Source organism: Bos mutus, chromosome 11 (genome assembly GCF_027580195.1).
Source record: "Bos mutus isolate GX-2022 chromosome 11, NWIPB_WYAK_1.1, whole genome shotgun sequence".
NCBI lineage: Eukaryota > Metazoa > Chordata > Mammalia > Artiodactyla > Bovidae > Bos > Bos mutus.
Window position 1 is genome coordinate 8179602 of NC_091627.1, and position 23823 is coordinate 8203424.

A 23823-nucleotide genomic window follows, 5' to 3' on the forward strand; every position below is an offset into this window, starting at 1 on the left:
CACATCCAACAGAATGTCTTCACTGGACAAACGTACACTGGCATTTGGTTGTTTATTTAAACCATCCACCCTCCCTGAGTTGCACAGGTCATGCAGAGTTCTTCTGTCACACAGAAATGGCAACTTCCTAGTTGAGACCTCCAGGCACCTGGAGGTCCAAGGCAAATGTTCTTTTCCTGGAATGACAGACACTGGGCCCCAGAGGGGCCCTGAGGTGACCTCTTAATCTCTGACAAGAAGAATCAGACCAGGAGAGGCCACCTGGTTTGCTCAGGCCCCAGAGCCAGCTGGCGGCGGGGCTGAGGCTCACCCGGGCCCTGGCTCTTGTTACAATAGCCATGTAAATCAGCACCCAAGCCTGTAGAATTCGGTTTCAAAAGAACACTTCCTCAGCCTGACCCTGAGCATTACAATGAGCAGGACCTCACATGGGAGGTGGCAGGTGTCGGGGGGCAGTTTTAGACTTAGCTTAAACAAACAAAAAAAAAAGCCACAAGAAACTCTACCTGTTACAGTGCTGAACACATACATGGGAAATACAAATAAGGAAGAATAAAGCAGGGCTCAGGACGCGCCTGGCGGCTTGGTGGTTAGGACTCTGCTTCCACTGCGGGGGGCACGGGTTCAATCCCTGGTTGGGGCGCTAACATCCCACATGTCACACGAGAGTGAAAGCGTAGTTGCTCGGTTGTGTCCGATTCTTTGTAACCCCATGGACTGCAGCCTGCGGTTTTGTCCTTTGTCCATGGGATTCTCCAGGCAAGAACCCTGGAGTGGGTTGCCATTCAGTTCTCCAGGGGATCTTCCCAGCCCAGGGATTGAACACGGGTCTCCTGAATTTCAGGCAGATTCTTTACCATCTGAGCCTCCACAGAAACCCACATGTCACGTGGCATGGCCAAAAAAAAAAAGGTTCATAAAGTAGGATGTTTGACACCAGTTCAGTTCCTGATGTTTGACACCAGCCCCAGGTGTTTCTGGATCCTTGAGTATAATGCACTCTTCCCTCTCCTGCCATCTATATGTCTTCTCCGCTCTCTTTACCTGTTCTAATTTTGTGACCCAGATCCACTTTTGTCTCCTTTCTTCCAAAGTCCACTCCTCTAACAACTAGTCCTGGGAAATGACAACAGTCACTCCTGATTCCTGAGAATTCAGTGGTATTCCATTTCCCTTAATCTGCAGTTCCTCTCACCGAGCATTTTCTCACCTTCAGACCTGCCAACGTGCCGACCCCACAGGCTTTCCTTGTTCTACTACTGTTTCATTCCAGAGAAACAGGTGCTTCCCACAAGAGCTGGAATACCGTGAGTAAGAACAGGGCAAGTAGAGTATCTATGGGAGTGTGGCATTAGCTCATAAAGCATTTCCGCCGCCCCACTCCGATGACTCAGACCAAGCCCAAAATATTAATATGCGAAGGAGCCTTGCCAGCATCCGGCTACTCTAGCCCCGCCCACCCGTAAGGCTCTCAGAGCCTCATTTGCTGCTGCGGTCGCAGTGTCATTTGATGATCAGGTTGCCATGACAGCCCAGTGGAGCCGGTTTCCACTGGAGCTGCACTTGGCAATTAGACACACAATAAGCAAAAATTCTCTTGAGCTTCTGAGGAGATGGCCCCTCAGGATTTGAAAGCTTGAATGCAGCTTGGGGTACCTCCCACTCGACTAAAGGCTTTCTTCTTCAACTGCAGATCAACTGGAAGACAAAGATAAAGGGTGGAAACTGGAACAGTTCCTAGAATAAAAACTTGCAGGAACCTGACTCACTAGCAGACATATTTAAAAGAGGGAAGTGAGAATTAAACAGAGAACCAATGCTGGGAAACTGAGAAGCCTGAGAACCAAAGTGAATGTCTCCACCAGGTTTCCATGCAGTTGCGGCAGTCTCTGCCTGAGAGAAATGGCAGAGAAACAGCGAGCCAGGCCCCACCAGCCAATGATCACAACCCCTAACCCTCTACCTTCAAGAGCAGCTGCGCTGGAAGAGGACACACTGCTGAACCGCTATTCCAGTTCTTAGTTATCTGCCTTTAAAGGGTCCACACTGCCCAGCTGTGCTTTCCCGCTTGCTTCAAATCAAACCGGCTGATCCACCTCCCTCTTGGGGCTCCCCCGAGCCCCAGCCAGCTGATTCATGTCCCTTTTGGGGAGAAGTGCCAGTGAGAGGTGTGGGTCTTACATTCCAGCCCGCCTTGCTCCCAATTCTGTAGGTCAGTAAAGAAGCTGTTCAGAACAGAGTTCTAATGCCAGCCAGCCCAGGCAGAGGGGGGAGGATTGGCAAGGGGTGCCAGTTATGAGTCTGGGAAATGGAGCAGTTAATTATTAAAGTAAAAAGTAGGTGAATTTAAAAAGGAGCCAGCCAATCCCATAATCCCTTGACTGTAGGCAAGCAGGTCTGGAGATAAAAGTTCCTTCCAACAGATAACCCTGCAGCCATTTCCAGGTGCCTCTAAAATGATTGAAAGGTAGACAGCGACACCTGTCATGCCTCAGGCACAGTACAGACGCTCAGACCCCCGCTGCCAGTGGTTGAACACAGACTAAAGATTTTTCTCATTGCTTAACCTGCAACCACGGCAAAAGTTGTGTCATCAAAAGTCCTTCCCGGGACTTCCCTGATGGTCCAGGGGCTAAGACTTCATATTCCCAATGTAGGAGGCCTGGGTTTGATCCCTGGTCAGGGAACTAGATCCCACATACCTCAACTGAAGATACTGCATGCCGCAACTAAGCCCCAGGGCAGGCAAAGAAATAAATTTTTTTTTAAAAAAGGTCCCTCCCACTGAGCAAAGAAAACGTGAACATCTGTTTCATAAACGCAGCAGTTCAACCCAGCAGAGCCTTTTCTGGACTCTGCAGTGTGCAGCACATAGGGCAGACTCTCCTTCCTTTTTCCAGTTGATTTTTACCTTGAGAAAGGAGAAAAAATTCAGAGTAACCAAGGCTTGGGAGGTGAACACGGTATTGCTACCTCGGGAAGGAGAAATCCAGCCAAGCAGCCTTTCGGTTCTAATCCTGAACAGAACCGGAGTAGTCCCCGTGGCTTTCTTAAGGGAAGGCGAGGCAGTAGAGGGCAAAGTTCCAGGTAGACTAGAGTGAAATCTCACCCCTGCCCTTCCTTTATTGTTTAATCCTGGGAAAATTACTTTCTCTGAAATCCTGGGAAAATACCTTTCTCCACCTCAGTTTCCTCATCTGTGAAATGGGGATGCTAACCACTTACCCTGGCTCTTGAGGGGATCAGATGACATAACCCATACTCACGGCGTGAGATGGATGGAAGACCCCCGCACTCAGCAGACCTTAGGACTCCAGAGGACTACCGGCCTCTGCACCCTGAGCCTCCAGCCTCAATTCTGCCCCCTGCTCCCCTCCTCCCCAGTGGAACGGTAAGACGGGTCCTTTGCCCACCAAGGCAGAGGGTCTGACCTTTGGGATGCAGGACAGGCTGGTCCTCCCTAGTTCCCAGCACCTGGGTTCACCTTCGAAGGTTCGCTCTGTGGCCCGCTTGAAGTCCGTCCTCCCTGAGCTGTTTAAAATGCTAATACCTAAGACACTCTGTAACTGTCCCTTCCTTTCCAATGGCTTTCTGGGGCCACAGTGATACATCCTAGGGTTTATCTCCCATTGCATTCCACCTTCCTTCCTCAAATGGCCACTGAAGTGGTCACATAAGGTAATCAAGCTGGTGCAGCAGCCACAGGAAAACTGGACTAAAGTTGGGCTTCTTTACTGTCTAACACTTCTCCCCAGGCCCCTGGTACCACATGAATTCATTCATAAGTTTTCTCTTCCTCCCCCACTCTCCAGCTTTCTCCAGGTCAGCCCCTCACCTAGGAGGTCCTCTCGACATTGCCATTACCTTAGGAAATTGCTCTGCAGGTCCGACCACCAGCAAGATGGTGGGTCTCTTTTCCGTGGCCTCAGCCCTTCCATCCTGCTTCCCCAAAAAGCTTGGCATCTGGTCTCTCCGAGCCGGGGCCGGGGTGCCTCTGACTTCATTCCCGCTGCCCTCTCTGGAGCCTTGGCACCCGGCCCTGGAGAAAAAGCTAGACAGAAAATGCCACAGCATCTGAAACATTCCGGCTTACTCCCCACGTTGCCGCCAGTGACCGCTCACTTTTGAGGGCTGTGATCACAACACCGAAGGTCTCTGGCTACACAGCTGCTTGGATGACTAGCCTGAGAAGTTGGGAGGGCTGGCAGCTCTGCCTGCCGTGGCTGCTTCCTGCCTTCTCACTGCTGTCGTGCCTGGCCTGCGAAGCAGCTCACTCTGACAGCCCCGTCAGGGGGTTGCTGGCCACGAGAGAGCCGCTGGAGCTTCTTCCAATCAAAATTCACTTTTGCAGGTGGACTGTGATCAAAGGTTTGGCTTTTTGGCCAAAAAAAAAAAAAAAAAAAAAGGAAAGAAAAGACAGAAAAGGCAGACGGCCTGACAGACCTCTCCTGAGGCAGAAGCCAACTTCTAGCTCCCGATCATTCAGCTTGTCCTCTCTGAACTAAGGAGCAGCATCACGCCGGCGAGCACCAGCATCCAAGCCTGCATTCTCACTGCAGCAGGGCGCGGCCAATCACCTCTGCCGACACTACCGGGTTCATTATCCCCACCAGCAACGTCCCTCCAATCACAGCCCGCCGATTTCCCGCATGCAGCCGACAGTTCTGCAGGGAGGTGCCCGCGGCAACCTCCAGAGAGGCTTCCAGTGGCCCGGAATCCACATGGAGGAGCCCGGCTTCCTCTTCTCCAACTGGCTGCTTCCGGGATGACACTCCCCCTCAAGTTTAACACGATCAAGAGATCCTGGCAACGCTTCCTAAGACATCCAGCAACCCTTCCTGTGTTCAGTTATCCCATTCTCTGCAATTGTGCGGAACACAAACGGCGCGCCCCCTACCACGGTCGTTTCTCCTCTGCGGCTCCCTCTACACGGTGAGCTGCCTGGGGACAGGGATCAAGTCACAGATCTTTCTAGCCCTCGTACCCAGGACTAGGCATAGGTGAAGGCTGTGGACTCAACTGAGTAAACGATCATGAATAAAAGGGAATTAATCTTTGGTCATTTGTTTCTTCATTTACTAAGACAAACTGCAGTGTCACGCCATCTCTTGAAAAGGCAACTCTGATAGGGTGTTCATAACCATTATTTTAAAAATAAACATAGCATGGAAAAAGTTTAATAGACTGTGTTGGAGAAACATATATCCTGATGTGCTGTTATAAGAGTGTGAACCAGTGCAATCTCGCTGGAGGACAATTTAGTCACTGCTATCAGCATATCCTAACAGAAGTAGAAGATATTAAGAAGAGGTGGCAAGAATACAGAGAAGAACTGTACAAAAAAGATCTTTACGACCCAGATAATCACGATGGTGTAATCACTCACCTAGAGCCGGACATCCTGGAATGTGAAGTCAAGTGGGCTTTAGAAAGCATCATCACTATGAACAAAGCTAGTGGAGGTGATGGAATTCCAGTTGAGTGGTTTCAAATCCTGAAAGCTGATGCTGTGAAAGTGCTGCACTCAATATGCCAGCAAATTTGGAAAACTCAGCAGTGGCCACAGGACTGGAAAAGGTCAGTTTTCATTTCAATCCCAAAGAAAGGCAATGCCAAAGAATGCTCAAACTACTGCACAATTACACTCATCTCACACGCTAGTAAAGTAATGCTCAAAATTCTCCAAGCCAGGCTTCAGCAATACATGAACCACGAACTTCCAGATGTTCAAAGCTGGTTTTAGAAAAGCCAGAGGAACCAGAGATCAAATTGCCAACATCCACTGGATCATGGAAAAAGCAAGAGAGTTCCAGAAAAACATCTATTTCTGCTTTATTGACTATGCCAAAGTCTTTGACTGTGTGGATCACAATAAACTGTGGAAAATTCTGAAACAGATGGGAATACCAGACCACCTGACCTGCCTCTTGAGAAACCTATATGCAGGTCAGGAAGCAACAGTTAGAACTGGACATGGAACAACAGACTGGTTCCAAATAGGAAAAGGAGTATGTCAAGGCTGTATATTGTCACCCTGCTTATTTAACTTCTATGCAGAGTACATCATGAGAAACGCTGGGCTGGAAGAAGCACAAGCTGGAATCAAGATTGCCAGGAGAAATATCAATAACCTCAGATATGCAGATGACACCACCCTTATGGCAGAAAGTGAAGAGGAACTAAAAAGCCTCTTGATGAAAGTGAAAGAGGAGAGTGAAAAAGTTGGCTTAAAGCTCAACATTCAGAAAATGAAGATCATGGCATCTGGTCCCATCACTTCATGGGAAATAGATGGGGAAACAGTGGAAACAGTGTCAGACTTTATTTTTTTGGGCTCCAAAATCACTGCAGATGGTGACTGCAGCCATGAAATTAAAAGATGCTTACTCCTTGGAAGAAAAGTTATGACCAACCTAGATAGCATATTGAAAAACAGAGTCATTACTTTGCTAACAAAGGTCCGTCTAGTCAAACTATGGTTTTTCCAGTGGTCATGTATGGATGCGAGAGTTGGACTGTGAAGAATGCTGAGTGCCGAAGAATTGATGGTTTTGAACTGTGGTGTTGGAGAAGACTCTTGCGAGTCCCTTGGACTGCAAGGAGATGCAACCAGTCCATTCTAAAGGAGATCAGCCCTGGGTGTTCTTTGGAAGGAATGATGCTAAAGCTGAAACTCCAGTACTTGGCCACTTCATGCGAAGAGTTGACTCATTGGAAAAGACTCTGATGCTGGGAGGGATTGGGGGCAGGAGGAGAAGGGGACGACAGAGGATGAGATGGCTGGATGGCATCACTGACTCGATGGAAGTGAGTCTGAGTGAACTCCGGGAGTTGGTGATGGACAGGGAGGCCTGACGTGCTGCGATTCATGGGGTCGCAAAGAGTGGGACATGACTGAGCGACTGAACTGAACTGAACTGAACCAGCATATCAAAATTCCCTGGTGGTTCAGACGGTTAAGCATCTGTCTACACTGCGGGAGACCTGGGTTCGATCCCTGGGTCGGGAAGATCCCCTGGAGAAGGAAATGGCAATCTACTCCAGTACTATTGCCTGGAAAATCCCATGGACAGAGGAGCCTGGTAGGCTACAGTCCATGGGGTCACAAAGAGTCGGACATGACTGAGCGACTTCACTTCACTTCACTTCACCAGCATACCAAAAGCACAAACCCTCTGACAGCAACTCCACTTTCAGTGAATTAACCTGCAGATATGTTTACACATGTAGGAAATCACATATACATATGTTAACATATATGGGATGCATACATGTGATAAAATATAAGGATATTTTTTACAGCTTGATTTACAATAGCACAGGTTAGACACAAGAGAATGCAGGTTCAGTCCCTGGGTCAGGAAGATCCCCTGGAGAAGGAAATGGCAACCCACTCCAGTATTCTTGCCTGGATAACCCCATGGACAGAGGAGCCTGGCGGCCTATGGTCCATGGGGTCCCAAAGAGTCCCACACAACTGAATGACTGAACACAAATGGAAACATTTTAAAGTTCTTTAAAAGGGGAGCAGGTCTAAATTAATGCACACCCACACAATGGAGCCCTAGGCAGCTTCAAAAAGAGGAAGGCAGGGACTTCCCCGGTGGTCCAGTGGTTAAGACTTCACCTCCCGTGCAGGGGGTGTGGGTTCGATCCCTGGGCTAGGATCCCACATGCCTCACGGCCAAAAAGCCAAAACATAAAACAGAAGCAATATTGTAACAGATTCAATAAAGACTTTAAAAATGGTCTACATCAAACCACCCCCCCCCCCCAAAAAAAGAGTACGGCAGCACTACATCTATGATTATGGAACGACTTGAAAATATCTTGTTAGATGAAAAGAGCAATGTGCAGAAGGAAGGGTATAGTATGCCGCTGCTTACTTCTATGTTTGTATACATGAAGAATCTCCCTGGAAGGACATACTAAAACTGAAGAGATGGTCTGGGCTGGGGATGGAGGGGACTTGGGAGGTTGAGGGGAGAAAGGTAGACGGGAGATTTATTTTCACCGAGTACGCTCTTATATCTTGTGAAACCAGATCATGAGCATGTATGACCAGGCACGCATGTGTGCATACATACAGCTGTTATTTAAAAATAAAACACGAGAAGTGAAAGCAAGACTGCCACGCTTGTTTGAGAGCTCAGGAGCCCATGTCAGTTGCCCTCTCGCTAGATACACAGAACAACTTTACCTAGAAGGAGTTTTGTGTGTTGATTTCATGTCTAGTCTTTGAAGCCAGACCCCAGGTTCAATCCTGGCTATCACTTACGGGCTGTGTGATCTGGGTCAAGTTACTTTACCTCTCTGTGTTTTAACAGCCTCATGAGCAAAATGGGGACAGTAACAGGACTGTACTTCATGGAGTTGGTTGAAGGCTACATTAAATAATACATGAAAGCTCTTAATACATAATTAGCTATTTTAATCTAGAAAATGACTGTGAGTTCATAGAACTAAATAGTTTAACTACAAAAGAAGGGCCAGTCTGTGGTAAAAATCCCTAAATAAAGATCCACTACTAAAAATTAATCCTTTTTTTTTTTTTTTAAGGCACTGAAAATCTGGTGAATTGGGGCAGCTGGTGATCTTTTGGGCCCTCATCTACAAATAAAAGATAAATCCCGTATTGAGTAAGTAACTGGTTTTTCCTTTAATGGACTCCTCTGTACCACAGAACTGAGCTATGAACTCAGGGCAGGTTCCAGCCAAGACGGAGTAACAGGAACCAATTCACACTCCCGACTATAACAACTAATGTACAGACAAAATGTGAGACGATGGTTTCCAAGACACTGGGCAACAAAGCACAGGAGGCCTTAGGTTTCCAAACAAGTGAGACCTGCAGTCGCCCAGGCTTCCTGCCGAGTTTCCAGGCTATCGTGCAGAGTGGACACGCAGCAGAGCCCAGCAGTCTCCCCACACTGAAGAGCAGGAGCTGGGAGGCCAGGACAGCTGGAGTTTGCAGGGCAGAGAAGACAGAGCTGCAGAGAGAGTGAGGTCTGGAGCTCTGCTGAGGGCCTCTGGGAGTCAGAGCATGTGAGTATGAGGAAACTGCCTGTGGATGGGGAAAGAACTGGCCAAGGGCATCACAGGGCTAAGAGCAGTTCCTGTTCCCACCAGCTGGAGTGGAAAACCTCATAACATAGGTAAGTTCAGGAAGGGTACTCAGAAGGGTTTGCCTCCATAGCGGGGGCAAAACTGGCCCTAGACTAAAGGCTGTTCTTGTTGATCTAACAATATAGAAAGCTGGCCCAAGGGAGTCGAACTGTTTCCAAATAACTGCACCCTGGAATAAAGCTCAAGAATATTAATAGGAATACAAAAATATCCAAGATAAAAATCCCATAAAAAAATTAACAGCAATGCAAAGAAGCAAGAGAAGATGACCCACAATGAGAAATCAATCCATTGAAACTGACCCAGAAAGGACATGTATGATGGAATAAGGACAGAAGGATATTACAAGTCATAACTGTATTCCACATGCTCAAGAAAGAAACAGCACGTTAGAGACACTACAGATACTCTAGATGAAAATTACAATGTCTGAGATGAAAATCACACCTGGATGGTTTTAACAGCAGATGAGGCAACGCAGAAGAAAAGATTAAGGAACTTGAAGACACAGCAATAGAAACTTTCCAAAAGGAAACACACGTAGAAAAAATAAAGCCATAAAAAAGAGAGAGAGAGAAATGCATTAGTGACCTGTGGGAGAACTGCTAATATACTAATATCCACCCATCTGAAACTCATGGAGGTGGGAACATAAAAGATATTTAAATAAATAATGGCCAGGTTTTATCCAAATTTATTAAAACCTACAGATCCAAGACCTCAACAAACCTCAAGCATAAGGAACGTCAAAACAAAACAAAACAAAATTACGCTCAGGCACATCACAATTATTTCTGAAAACCAGTGATAAAGAGGAAAATCTAAAAAGCACCTTGAGAAAAACACCCATTACATTCAGAACAAAAACAAGAATGACAGGGGATTTCCATCAGAAACTGCTAACCCAGAATTTTATACCTAGAAAAATACCATCCAGAAGGAGGGCAAAACACTTTCCAGATGCACGAAAACTTAAAAGAATTTACTGACAGCAGAAGTGTATTACAAGAAATGTTAAAGAAGTCCTTCAGACAGAAGGAAAACGATACCAGATGAAGAATGGAATGAAAAGAATGAAAAGCACTAGAAATGGTAACTGTGTGGGTAGAAAGAAATTCTTCTTATTGTTTAAATCTCTTTCAAATATAAGTGACAATTTAAAGCAAAAATAAAACAACGTATTGTGGGTTTACAACATGCATCCTTCGCTTTAGTCGTGTCCAACTATTTGCGACTCTTTGGACTGTAGCCTGCCAGGCTCCTCTGTCCATGGGATTCTCCAGGCATGAATACTGGAGCAGGTTGCCATGCCCTCCTTCAGGGGACCTTTCAGACCCAGGGATCAAATCCATGTCCCTGTGTCTCCTGCATTGGTAGGCAGGTTCTTTACCACTAGCATCACCTGGGAAGCCCATAAAAAGACAAGCCATAGAGGCAGCCTGCGTGGTTTATAACATATGTAGAAGTAAAAATGTGTGAGAACCATTGCACAAAGGCTGGGGAGAAAGAAATGAAAGCATAATGTTTAATAGTCTTAAACTAGGACTTCCCTGGTGGTGGTACAGTGGATAAGAATCCTCCTGCCAACGCAGGGGACACAGGTTTGATCCCCGGTTTGGGAAGATTCCACATGCTGAAAGAAACAAAGACAGCGCTAAGTTGTGTCCGACTCTTGTGACCTATGGACTGTAGCCTGCCAGGCTCCTCTGTCCATGGGAATTTCCAAGCAAGAATACTGGAGTGGGTTGCCATTTCCTTCTCCAGGGGATCTTCCTGACTCGGGAACCGAACCCAGGTCTCCAGCATCGCAGGCAGATTCTTTACCGACCAAGCTAGGTGGGAAGCCCCACATGCAGAGGAGCAACTAAGCCTGTGTGCTGCTGCAACTACGAAGCCTGTGCTCTAGAGCCTGAGAGCCGCAACGACTGAGCCCACACACCGAAACTACTGAAGCCGGAGCTCCCAGAGCCTGTGCTCCGCAACGAGAGAAGCTGCAGCGGCGAGAGGCCCGTGCGCAACCACAGGGCAGCCCCCAGCTGACCTCAACCAGAGAAAGCCCGCGCCCAGTAACAAAGATCCAAGACAGCCAAACAAACAAATAAACAAATAAATAAAATGTAAAGCAGAATCTTAAACTGCTTATGAAGGGGTATAATATCAGTTGAGATAGGTTGTGATAAGTTAAAGATGTATACTATAATTCCAAAAGCTACCATTGAAGAGAGAGAGGTGGCGGGGAAAGAGAGACAGAAAGTTATAACTAGTAAGCTAACAAAAGAGATAAAGTGAAATTATAAATACTCTCTGACCCAAAAAAGAAGGCAGAAAGAGAAAGGAACATAGAATGGGTGGTACAAATAGAAAACAAACAGTGAGATGGCAGATTTATACTCAACCGTTATCAGCAACAACAGTAGATATAAATGGTTTAAACATCTCAGTGCAAAGGTAGAGATCGTCAGGCTGGTCAAAAAAGCAAGATCTAGCTAGATGTTGCCTATAAGAAACACACTTTAAATATAAAGATACACGTAGGTTAAAAGTAAAAGAATAGACATAACAATCCTAAATGTTTTAGTACCACATTGCTACTGCTGCTGCTAAGTCACTTCAGTCGTGTCCAACTCTGTGTGACTCCATAGACGTCAGCCCACCAGGCTCCCCCGTCCATGGGATTCTCCAGGCAAGAACACTGGAGTGGGTTGCCATTTCCTTCTCCAATGCATGAAAGTGAAAAGTGAAAGTGAAGTCGCTCAGTCGGGTCCGACTCTTAGTGACCCCATGGACTGCAGTCTACCAGGCTCCTCCATCCATGGGATTTTCCAGGCAAGAGTACTGGAGTGGAGTGTCATTGCCTTCTCCGAGGACCACAATACAGAGCTTCAAAAGACAGAAAGTAAAAACCCAACAGAACTGCAAGGAAAAGAGAGTCAAATCCACTATTATAGTCAGGTCTTAACACCCTCGTCTCAGTAAATGGTAGAGCAAGTAGACAGAAAATCAGCGAGCACACAGAAGACTTGAGCAACACTACAGCTTACCTACTGACCTGACCTAACGCCTATAAAACACTCTGCTGGACGAGACTAGCGTGCACATTCTTCTCAAGTACACACAGAACACATTCTGGCTCATAAAACAAGACTCATTAAATTAAATATAAGTGGATTCAATCTGTACAAAATGTTTTTTTGACCACAGTGGAATTAAGTTAGAAATCAATGATAGAAAGGTACCTGGGAAATATTTACATGTTTAGAAATGAAATTTGTTGTTGTTTAGTCGCCATGTCTGACTCTTTTGTGACCCCATGGACTGTAGCCCACCAGGCTCCTCTGTCCATGGGATTTCCCAGGCAAGAATACTGGAGTGGGTTGCCCTTTCCTTCTCCAGGGGATCTTCCTGACTCAGGGATTGAGCCTGTGTTTCCTGCATTGGCAGGTGGATTCTTTACCACAGAGCCACCAGGGAAACAGAAATGAAATGTAACTGTAAATAATCTATGTGTCAAAGAACAAACCAAAGGAGAAATGAAAAGGTATTTTGAATGGTATGAAACCACAACACAGCAAAACTTGTGGGATGTAGCCAGAGTAGGACTCAGAAGGGAAAGCCTACATCCTATGGTCTTAAATCCATGAGGTGTTTCTACTTACCAGAAAAGAACAAATTACACCCAAAGTCAGCAGAAGAAAAGAAATAATAACTAGGCAAGGAGGAGACAGGCCTATTTATCCTAAAATCTCCTTTGACCAGCACTTGAGGCAGCAATCAATGAAAACATATTCAATTTGCATACTTTGCCAATATTTTGACTTTAAAGCAACCTTTCTAGTACCTTTGATTTCCTTGTGGGTTAATGCAGTACCTCTCTTTCTTATATGAGAGCATCACCAGTATCTGGTCGATCATTAGTTTCTTTCAGAGTCACTATAACACAACTCCACCTCACTTAACTTTCTTGGGGGAACCCCTGATATCCAGAGAAAGAACTGGAGAGTATAACCCTCCTGCAACTGTAGATTTATAAACATCAACAGAGCCTGGTTAAGCTGAGGGTAATCACCTGCAAAAGGAACCCATTCTTCCAAGAATCTAGAAAACAGACTTAGGGATAAAAGTGTGTCTCAGGATCTCCTATACTTTTCAGAGAAAACAACAAATTCTAATGGAAGGGATTCCCAATGGGAACCCATTCTAAAGTATCCTGATGAATTGCCCTGGGTATAGAAGCCCCTGGGACATCACACAGAAGGACAATTGGAGGCTCCTGAGGGAGTCTTATAACAGGGCGGAGAGCTCTCTGATGACTGACTCCAGGGTAATGCCCCTCGTCTGCTGGTTACCAGTTTCACTACCTACAAACCATCTATCTTAGAATTATAATTAGCATTAGGAAGAGATGTAGTCAAATCGACGACTACTAACACTTTTAACCAAAAAAAAAAAAAAAAATGAAGCCAGATTTTATTTGAATGAAAGCAAAAATGATTTGATTTGAAAATGAGGACAGCCTTGGCCAATGGGTTATATGGAGGGTAACACATGAATGCTCAAACTACTGCACAATTGCACTCATCTCACATGCTAGTAAAGTAATGCTCAAAATTCTCCAAGCCAGGCTTCAGCAATATGTGAACCATGAACTTCCAGATGTTCAAGCTGGTTTTAGAAAAGGCAGAGGAACCAGAGACCAAATTGCCAACATCTGCTGGATCATCGAAAAAGCAAGAGAGTTCCAGAAAAACATCTATTTCTGCTTTATTGACTATGCCAAAGCCTTTGACTGTGTGGATCACAATAAACTGTGGAAAATTCTGAAACAGATGGGAATACCAGACCACCTGACCTACCTCTTGAGAAACCTGTATGCAGGTCAGGAAGCAACAGTTAGAACTGGACATGGAACAACAGACTGGTTCCAAATAGGAAAAGGAGTACGTCAAGGCCGTATATTGTCATCCTGCTTATTTAACTTCTATGCAGAGTACATCATGAGAAACCCTGGGCTGGAAGAAGCACAAGCTGGAATCAAGATTGCCAGGAGAAATATCAATAACCTCAGATATGCAGATGACACCACCCTTATGGCAGAAAGTGAAGAGGAACTAAAAAGCCTCTTGATGAAAGTGAAAGAGGAGAGTGAAAAAGTTGGCTTAAAGCTCAACATTCAGAAAATGAAGATCATGGCATCTGGTCCCATCACTTCATGGGAAATAGATGGGGAAACAGTGGAAACAGTGTCAGACTTTATTTTTTTGGGCTCCAAAATCACTGCAGATGGTGACTGCAGCCATGAAATTAAAAGACGCTTACTCCTTGGAAGGAAAGTTATGACCAACCTAGATAGCATATTGAAAAGCAGAGACATTACTTTGCCAACAAAGGTCCATCTAGTCAAGGCTATGGTTTTTCCAGTGGTCATGTATGGATGTGAGAGTTGGACTGTGAAGAAAGCTGAGCACTGAAGAATTGATGGTTTTGAACTGTGGTGTTGGAGAAGACTCGAGAGTCCATTGGACTGCAAGGAGATCCAACCAGTCCATCCTAAAGGAGATCAGTCCTGGGTGTTCACTGGAAGGAATGATGCTAAAGCTGAAACTCCAGTACTTTGGCCACTTCATGCGAAGAGTTGACTCATTGGAAAAGACTCTGATGCTGGGAGGGATTGGGGGCAGGAGGAGAAGGGGACCACAGAGGATGGGATGGCTGGATGGCATCACCAACTCGATGAACGTGAGTTTGAGTGAACTCTGGGAGTTGGTGATGGACAGGGAGGCCTGGCGTGCTGCGATTCATGGGGTTGCAAAGAGTCAGACACGACCGAGCAACTGAACTAAACTGAACTGAAGACATGAATGGGTCAAATCTGTAAAAAACTCTAAGGTTTTGACCAAAACTGAAACCCACAAACTAAAACACTTAAACCAGATATACAGAAATTATATCCTCTGCAGCTACCAAACTTAGGACAAAAATTTTTAGATGCCAACTTAATATGCAATGAGGTACACCTTTTTTTATATATCCTTTTGAATGGTGCAGGAGCAAAAGACTGTGAAGGCTCTCTTTATACACTGGTAGTAACGATTTGCTGTTTCAAAGGCACCACTGTGGCAGGTGACTTATCCTTCTCTGACATGAGTTAACTGGAGAATTTAAATGCTTAGATCGCGGGTGTTGTCCCATGCCGTCCCATGGCAGAAGGGGTCTTAGGACGTCAGGCAGGACTGTTAAACAGCTTCCTGCCCTCGACTCAGCCCCCAATCAGATGACGAAGAGCAGCCGGGCACTGGCCTCCTTTGGCACTGAAGGTGACAAAACTACAGTAATGAAGAAGGTGAAACCCCCTCGTCTGTTTCCATCTTAGGAGGTAAAACCAGAAAATCTAGCTTTGGCCAAAACTCCCTAAAGGGGACTCCTGTGACTGTGGGAAAGACAAGTGCCCCACAGAGGAAATAGTTTTTTGGACGCTTATTTACTCCTGGTGAAAAGCCAGTCTCCACTGAGGTCCTAAGTTCAAGGTCAATGCCTGGGAACAAAGATGTCTTTTTCTTTTCTCTAAAAGAAAGTCAGGGGTGTGCAACACGAACCTGATTTTAAGTGTAGGGTTTTGCGACATAGAATGTAAATTAAAGAGCTGGAGAAACAAGAGACAGAATAGAAACACAGCATAATTTTTTGTCTTTTTCTGCTCTGATAGGAGCCTGATTCTCCTTTCAGATTCCATAGATGTCAAGTATAAAGGGGGGTGGGATGGGGTGGTGGTGGTGGGGAGAATATGGTATTAAGGCTGGCCATATAAACACCCTAAGTCACCTAAAGTGATCAGAAATTTCTCCAAATTGACCAGCGGGAGCCAAACCACGGGCACATGTTCAGCTTACTCGTGGAAGCCACACTTTCCTAGTCCTTCTTCGCTCCCACGTGAAATGGCAAGTCAGCAGATTATTAAAGCAACAGTAGATGTTTGCAGTTTCTTAAAGCTGATTCCAGAATCGCCCTCTAAAACTGATATCATCTGAATGAGTGTGAATGCACGTGTGTTTGTGCTAAATCGCTTCAGTTGTGTCCAACTCTTTGCGGCCCTTTGGACTCTTTGGAACCCACCAGGCTCCTCTGTCCATGGGATTCTCCAGGCAAGAATACTGGAGTAGGTTGCCATGCCCTCCTCCAGGGGGTCTTCCCGACACGGGGACTGAGCCTGCATCTCTTATGTCTCCTGCCTTGGTAGGTGGGTTCTTCACCACTAGCGCTACCTGGAAGTCCTGAGTGTGAATGTAGCTGTCACCAGTCTCTTCCTCAGTCCTGGGGGAGGACCTCAGAGAGAGGAGCTCACACAAAGGGTGTGAAACCCACCAGATGGACGGCTGCTTTCTTCAGCAAATACACATCAGAGCTGCTCAGGGTGTGAAGGGCAGATGGGAGACCTCCATGTAAGAATGACTGGTTTATATCAAGTCAGCACTTTAGAAACAATTCAGAAAAGGAAGTTTTTAGCTACAGAACCATTTACCAGATCCTATTTTATATTGCTTATATAGGCTTAAAGAAAAGCCTCTAGCCAAAGAAAAAAAGAAAAACCACCCAAGATGTAAAGGAAGAAAGGAAAAAAGTTAACCATGTCCATAAATGTATCACTAAAAGCTTCTATGGGGATGTAATCTCTCCCATAGAAGAGGCCCTACATGACCGCATAAGGTGTTTCAGTAAGACCCTGGACAAGTTATTTAACGTCTCTGACCTGGACAAACCTCAAAGCCTTTCCATTTCTAACATCCCAGGGGTTCAAACTCAATCCAAGGCCATCAACTAGAAGCAACAGGAGGGATGGTAAAAAGGCCAGGTGAGGATGGTGAAGGCGGGCACGGTAGTGGGCTGGGTTAACAGCAGGACTCTTCAGCTGCATGGGACTAAAGACAAGGAGGCGACACTGTGCCCATTCTGGGTAATCCAAACCATCCCCTGCTCTTTATTTACCACTGGCATTTCCAAATTCTTTTCCTTTTGCAAGTTTTCTCACACAATGGAGGTGGTTTTTCCTTGTATTTGGCAAGAAGACTCCAGCCCAGGAGGAGGGAGGGCTGCGAGAAAGGAGGCAGGAGGCCAGGCGTGGCTGGAACATGGGACCAGCAGCAGGAACAGGGAGAGCCACCGGGCAACCCCCCCGCCCCCAACTCGGACTCTGAGAACGTAAGCCCGTGAGCCGTTAGTCACCTCCTTTTCAGGCTTCCGGGCCTGGAGTTTAAAGCAGATAAGCACCTTCCGTCCTACCTTTGTTATTCATTTACTTTAAAGGAAGGTGCATCTTAAGTGAATGGCTTCTTTTTTCAGATGCTCTGTTGAGTCTTTTAGAGTCCAGAACGGACCTATTGCTTCCTGAACACCCTGGGGGGAGGTCTTAAGACACTCAGCTGGTGTCAGGGCACAGATACGCGCCTGTCACAAACTGCAAAAATAAAGGCTGCAAAGTGTTAAGGGCTACTTACGTACCACCAGCCATGGAAGGACAGAGGCCGTATAAGCTGAGCTAAATTGGGCTGAGAACAAATATCCTGGGTTCTGCCACTGACTCTGCTTTCAACCAGCCCGACCTCGGAACCTCAGTCCCACTTCTACAAACTAATGAGGTTAGTGAGACCACCTCCAAAGGTGTTAAGCTCTACTTGTGAAAGCACAAGAGGCTGACAAGAGCGGTGCTCACAGGGGCCCACGTCCACCCTGGGAAACATCTGGGCCGAAGACATCACTGTGTGTAGAGTAACACGACCGCTTTTTGGAAATCTCCTGCTAACAGGGTTTCTTTCTCTTTCTCTTTTTTCTGTTTCAATCTTTGGAGAAGGCAATGGCACCCCACTCCAGTACTCTTGCCTGGAAAATCCCATGGACGGAGGAGCCTGGTGGGCTGTAGTCCATGGGGTCGCTAAGAGTCGGACATGACTGAGTGACTTCACTTTCACTTTTCACTTTCATGCACTGGAGAAGGAAATGGCAACCCACTCCAGTGTTCTTGCCTGGAGAATCCCAGGGACGGGGGAGCCTGGTGGGCTGCCGTCTATGGGGTCGCACAGAGTCAGACACGACTGAAGGGATTTAGCAAAGGCTGTAGGGCCCAGGTTTTCTGCAGCCCCATCAGCTGGCAGGAGACTGTGCTGCACACCCTTTATTACCGACACCCTTTACAACCACATCCTCTAGGCTTTCTCCTTCTTTCGAGTCCACTTTTCACCTCAGTTACCTAAGAAAAAAATGTAGATGATTACCCCCAACTCTGGGCATCTTATTTTCAAAGACTCCCTGGGAAAAGGTCATTTTGGGTTGAACACTGTCGCAGGTTCTTTATGAACTTCTTTTAATTCAATCCCACAACAAGCCCACTGAACTAGGTATTCTTCCCACCAGGATAAGGAGACTGAACCTCCTACTCAGCCTGGAGAGGTCGAGTAACTTGCTCAAGGTCACAGAGCTCGCAAGCAGCTAGGACAATACCTGAACCCGGTTTACACTGTAAAACCTGTGCTGGGTTATTCAAAAGTTTGATTGAGATATTATTTGCATACCAAGGAAATCACCCATTTGAGTGTATAGTTCAGTGGCTTTTAGTATATTCAGGGATATTTGCAATCACCATCAGTTTTAGGCCACTTTCATCACCTCACAAAGAACCCTAACCACCCCACCCCTCAAAAGAAATGCCAGACTTATTATTAGTTATCACCGTCCTAGCTCTCCATTGCCCTCCACTCCCCGGCCCAGGCAACCACTAGTCTATTTTCCGTCTCCACTGCTTTCCCTGTTTTGGACTTCCAAGGAAAATCTGTAGTCTTAATTCCAGGGCACACTGCCTCAGAGAAGGGTGCAGGGAAGTGTGGACACGTGAGAAGGGCAAAACTACCGAGCAGCAGCAGAGATTACAGGAAGACAGCTGCCTTCCGGTTAGACAGCTGCCTTCCGGTAAGACAGCTGTTTCCAAGGACCCTTAGATCCTGTTTCTAGGTTGTTCCTGAAGGTACACCTGGGGCAAATGGGTAATAGACTCAAGGAGACAGACTTCAGTCTGATCTGAGAATGAACTCAGACGGACCCCAACTCAGTCCACAAAGGAAAGGGCTGGATGGTCCTCTGCAAAGGAGGATGTCACAGGAGGAAATGCTGGGTGGGAGGCTCGCCTACGATGGCCAGTGACCGTCGAAGACTAAATTCTTTGGCTCTGCCAAATTCACATTAGTGAAAGAAGAAATGGTTAAAAATGAAAAGTCAGCTCAGATTTAATGAGACTAGTCCCCTGGGAGTGCAGTTTTATTCACTGAATTCATCCTGCGGCTATGTACTCAGCTGGACTAGAAACGAATACTAGCAAAATATTTGTTTCCCTCATTCCCCTGTGGTTTCTGTGAGGCTTCAACAATTGATGGCTCTTTGAACATCAAAGGAATTCACCCACTGAAGCTCCAGGTCAGGCCCACTCTGGTATGTTCTTATTTAATACTTGGTCTACGGATCAGGGTACTGGGCTCCACCTTTCCAGATATCAACTAATTAAAAACAAAAATCTTCTAGCCGAGTTGATGATAATTCCTCCAACCCAGGAACCAATTTTACAATATAACATAATCAGTTAAATATGTAAAGTCAATCTAGTCTGCGAATGGCATTTTTCTAATGTGTCATTCTATTATACCAAGTTATGTCTCCGCCCTTTCCAGGGAAAAGGGTCTTTGTTCTGTAGAGTTTCTTACCTAAGTGTGACTATTTAGGCAAATACCTGTCCCACAAATGGCCAGACACTGAAAAGGCATAGAGTCCAACAGTAGCATATGATCAAGCATGCCAACTTGACATTATTCCAGGTCAACAGAGATTGCTTCCTATACACTGCTCAGGTCAAGGAGAGAATTAGGACAGGGTAGGCTCTCATGTTTGATAGGATAATCTCTGAATAATCCTGAAACCTATTTTGGGAATAAAAGATGTGGTTCTAAAAAGATGGGGACTCCCCTGGTGATCCAGTGGTTCAGAATCTGCCTTGCAATGCAGGGGATGAGGGTTCGATTCCTGGTCGGGGAACTAAGATCCCAGGTGCCAAATAAAGATCCTGTAAGCCAAATAAAAGGATCATTCTTCAAGTTCTCCCCCAAGTCCAGCTTGTGAGGTTCAAACTAGACGGAGCACACGCAAGTCTCTTGAGTCAGCAAACTTGACCATACCATCATCCAGAATCCTCACTTGTATCAAACACCAGCTGCTGAGGAGAGTCTCTCAAGCCTCAGCTAGAGGAACAACAGCTGACACGTCACCCAGCTTGGGTTCTTTCCCTAATTGGCTGCCTGAGTTCCAGCCTATGTTTTAAATTTGTTTTCAGACAGAGATTTTGTTTGGTCACATGAAAATGCCTTAAATAGGCAATGCTATAATTAGCTCTCGCCAGAGCCTCATCTCCCAAAGCTGCTACTGTGGTCGTCATCGTCTTTCTGTCTTTAATAAACTCTTCCCTTCTTTTGTCCCGGGACAGGCTTCCTGCTTACATGCCCTTTACAAAGAAAATTTCTCTAGATGGCTGTCACTGGTGTCTCTGGCCCACTGCCATTTTAAGTAAATTTTCCTCGACTGTTCCAATTTCTTCTGAAACCAAGGGAGATGCCAAAAACTGCTGGCTCATTTCTAAAGAAAGCTCAATCCAGTGGTGGTAAGCTAGTGGGAGGCTCTGTGTAGTCACAAGGCCTGGGTTCACCGGCCGCCCACTGATAAACCCTCACGGCTGAGTCCTGTGCAAACCCACGCCACCTCAGACTGGTCCTGTGGGTTATATGGGGCAGCTGCCAGAGTTGGATGTTGTGTTTGTCAGTGCCTATTCCCGCGGCAGGCAACCCATTTTGAACTGAAGGGTATCCCCGCTGCCACCACCAATTCTCTCTTGCCTTTGCTACTTCTGCAAAACTGCAGCACCACTTTTTCTCTCTGTAGCTAATACTGATAACTATTGCAGCAGGAAGTGGTAAGGGGATTCGTGAGGCAGAGTGTCTTCCTGTGGCCCAGCTATTCACAAGAAGGCAGGTTCTCTCTCTCCTACTTAAAACCATTCGCTTGCAGGACTAGCCCGTGCTCTTCCACAGGTAATAAATGAGTAAAATGAATCATTCCCAATCTCGCAAAGCTGTATAATTTCACATTCATCAGCTGAAAGAGTTGGTAGAAGTAGTCAGTCCATACGAAAAGCCATACACTGAAAGGAAACTTACTCCCTAAGTTAGAGATTGTAGAGCCAGTGTGACTCCACTGGGTTAGGCTCCTTTTGGTTAATCAAAAAAGTTTCAACACTGGAAAGAAAATGATCACTTTCTCCTTGTTTGCCCTTAAAATTTACATTTACTACCCCCCCCAAAAAAAAAAAATAGATTTGGATCCATGTCAGATGTGCCATGAATCATAAAAACACTGACTCCAGTTGAGGTGTAAACATTGAATACACTCCTGCAGCCCAAGGCCCTCCATGTAACCTGGTGGCTAGGTTCACAGAAGCAGAAAGGCTCACCTAGGCCCACACCTCCCTGAGCCCATAAGTCATAGACCCTCTGAGTTCAGCCATCTCATCTTTCCAAGTGATTTATTCATCAGTTATGGATTAGAAAATATTCAGCTCAGTTCTGTGTAACACTCCACTTGAAAAGACTTTAAAAAAATTCTTGCTTCTAAGCCTGTTGGACTTAACCCAATGATTCTATCTTGCACAGTGTTACCCTTGGTCTCCCTAGGCTGATCCTAAGTAGGTGAAACAGCTTGGATGTTGAGCCAAGATACTCTGGACATGAGTTTAAAACTTTATGTACACCTACCTGAAAAACAAATTGCTTAAATTCACTGGCGTTTTACCAAAAACTTTTTTCACACTTAGCTATGAGATTCTCTAATTGCGGTATGTACAAATGGACCAAAGGAACTAACTTACAAGAGAAACAGGTTGCTAGGTAAAGTGGTCTTCCTCTAGGTTATAAATCAGGCTAAGCCACAATAAACAAAACACTTGGAAAACGGCAGCTACAGCTACAAAGTCAGATAGGAAAACATACCATGAGAGACAGAAGAGGAAGAAACAGCCTCTGCTTGAGGGTTTCATACAGAAAGGACAGCACATCTCTGTCCCTCCTTCCCCCTTGGCCAGGCGGCCACTCCAGAACAAGAGTAACAAAGTCTCCTCCTAGGTGGGCCAGGCTTTCACTTTTAGGAAAAAAATTTCTCCTGGATTCTTTCACTCTAATCTGCAAGCTTGTAAGAGATCTTGGTCCCATTTTCTGGATAAGCATGTCAACTGGGATTGAGCCTCACCCAGAACTGTCAGTTCTTACCACCCACATGGCAGGATCTGCCTGAAACCCCAGTTCCCATTTTTTCCAACTCCCACATGTTTCTGAGAGGAACCCGATCAGGGTCCACCGCTGGCATGGAAACGTGGGGCCACTGGAAGAGGATGGATAAAACCATTAATGATGGGTAGAAGGGAACATCAAAGCTTAAGTCTTGAGGTCAGAAGGTGACATACAGCAGACTCTGGAGACCTGACCTTCTACTTTGGGGAAAGCCCCGGCAGAAAGGGGATTTTCGGCCATCAGAATATCCAAAGGGTACCCACCTGGCCTATCCCCGCACCCCCGTCCCCAGCCCAAGCGCCTACGGAGGCCAAGAAGGAGCTCTACTCCCACTAGGGCATAAATGGGGGTGTCCAAGTCTGTCATCCAGGGGGTCTCAGCCAGCCCGAGAGGCCTCCACCAAGCCTGCCAAGCTCCAAAGGGCTGCCAGAGAAGCCGGTCGCACCTGGCTTCTGTCACCTGGACCTCCCGGAGGTGCTGGGGCGCGAAGAGGGGTCCCTACCCCGCCCGCGCGGAGGGCTGCGCGTTGCCTACCCGAAGCTCGCCCTCGGTGCGGTGTAGTCCCAGGCGCCGAAGTCCCACGGCCAAGTCGTTGACACACAGCCCGCCGTCGCGGTTGACGTCAAGAGTCTGGAAGAGGCTCCAGAGGCGCAGCCGGTGGTCCGGGCCCCCGCAGACGGCGCCGCCGCACGGGTCCACAGACGCCGGCGATGAGGCGGACGACGAGGCGGAGGCGGCGGGGTCTGGCGGCGGGGAGGCCACGCAGCGGCACAACACACTGCTCACCATCGGGCGTGAGGCTGGGGCGGCGGGCCGGCGGGGAGAGCGCGGACGACACGCCGGGGTTCTCGGTCGTCTAGCGCGGGCTCTGCGTTGCCGGCAAGCAGGCGGGATGGGCAGCTTCCGGGAGCTACGCCCCGCTGCGCGCCGCCTGGATGGCCACGCCCCCGGGCACGACGCCTGCCAATCACAGACCAGAACGGCCACCGGGGGGCGGAGCCACCCCGAGGACTGCCCACGCAGCCCTAGGCTACCCGGATCAATGGAGAGGGCGGGGCAATCCCGGCTCAACCTGAGGCCGATTCAAATGGAGGGAGGCGGGGATTGGCTGAGTCGGGCCGGCGAGAAGAAATCACGCTGCGATAGGCAGGAGTCCTGTGATTGGCAGGCGGAAAGCCCCGTGTCCTACTTCCATTGAGCAACGCTGTTTATCCGCGGAATCTTAAAGACGCGAGGAGCCGTCGTGTACGGAGAGATCATCATCTCCAATGGGAAACAGGATTTGCTTGAGGAGCGATTGTGATCTGCGGTTGCCAAGGCAAAGTTTGCGCCC

General features: G+C 47.0%; 1 protein-coding gene across 4 annotated transcripts in view; it reads right to left on the reverse strand.

Annotated features, from left to right (window-relative positions):
* The window catches only part of SLC25A25 (solute carrier family 25 member 25), a 36458-nt gene extending 13080 nt beyond the window's left edge, over nt 1-23378 (reverse strand). For 2 of the 4 annotated variants that reach the window (XM_005908456.3, XM_005908457.3), the window contains exon 1: nt 3865-4098. In XM_005908456.3, coding sequence (XP_005908518.2) covers nt 3865-4083 — 219 coding nt within the window. In that variant the 5' untranslated portion in view covers nt 4084-4098. Of the gene's footprint in view, nt 1-3864; nt 4099-23024 lie in introns of those variants that run through there. The other 2 variants (XM_070378929.1, XM_070378926.1) reach the window with 2 other exon arrangements.
* Nucleotides 23379-23823: the final 445 nt, after the last annotated feature.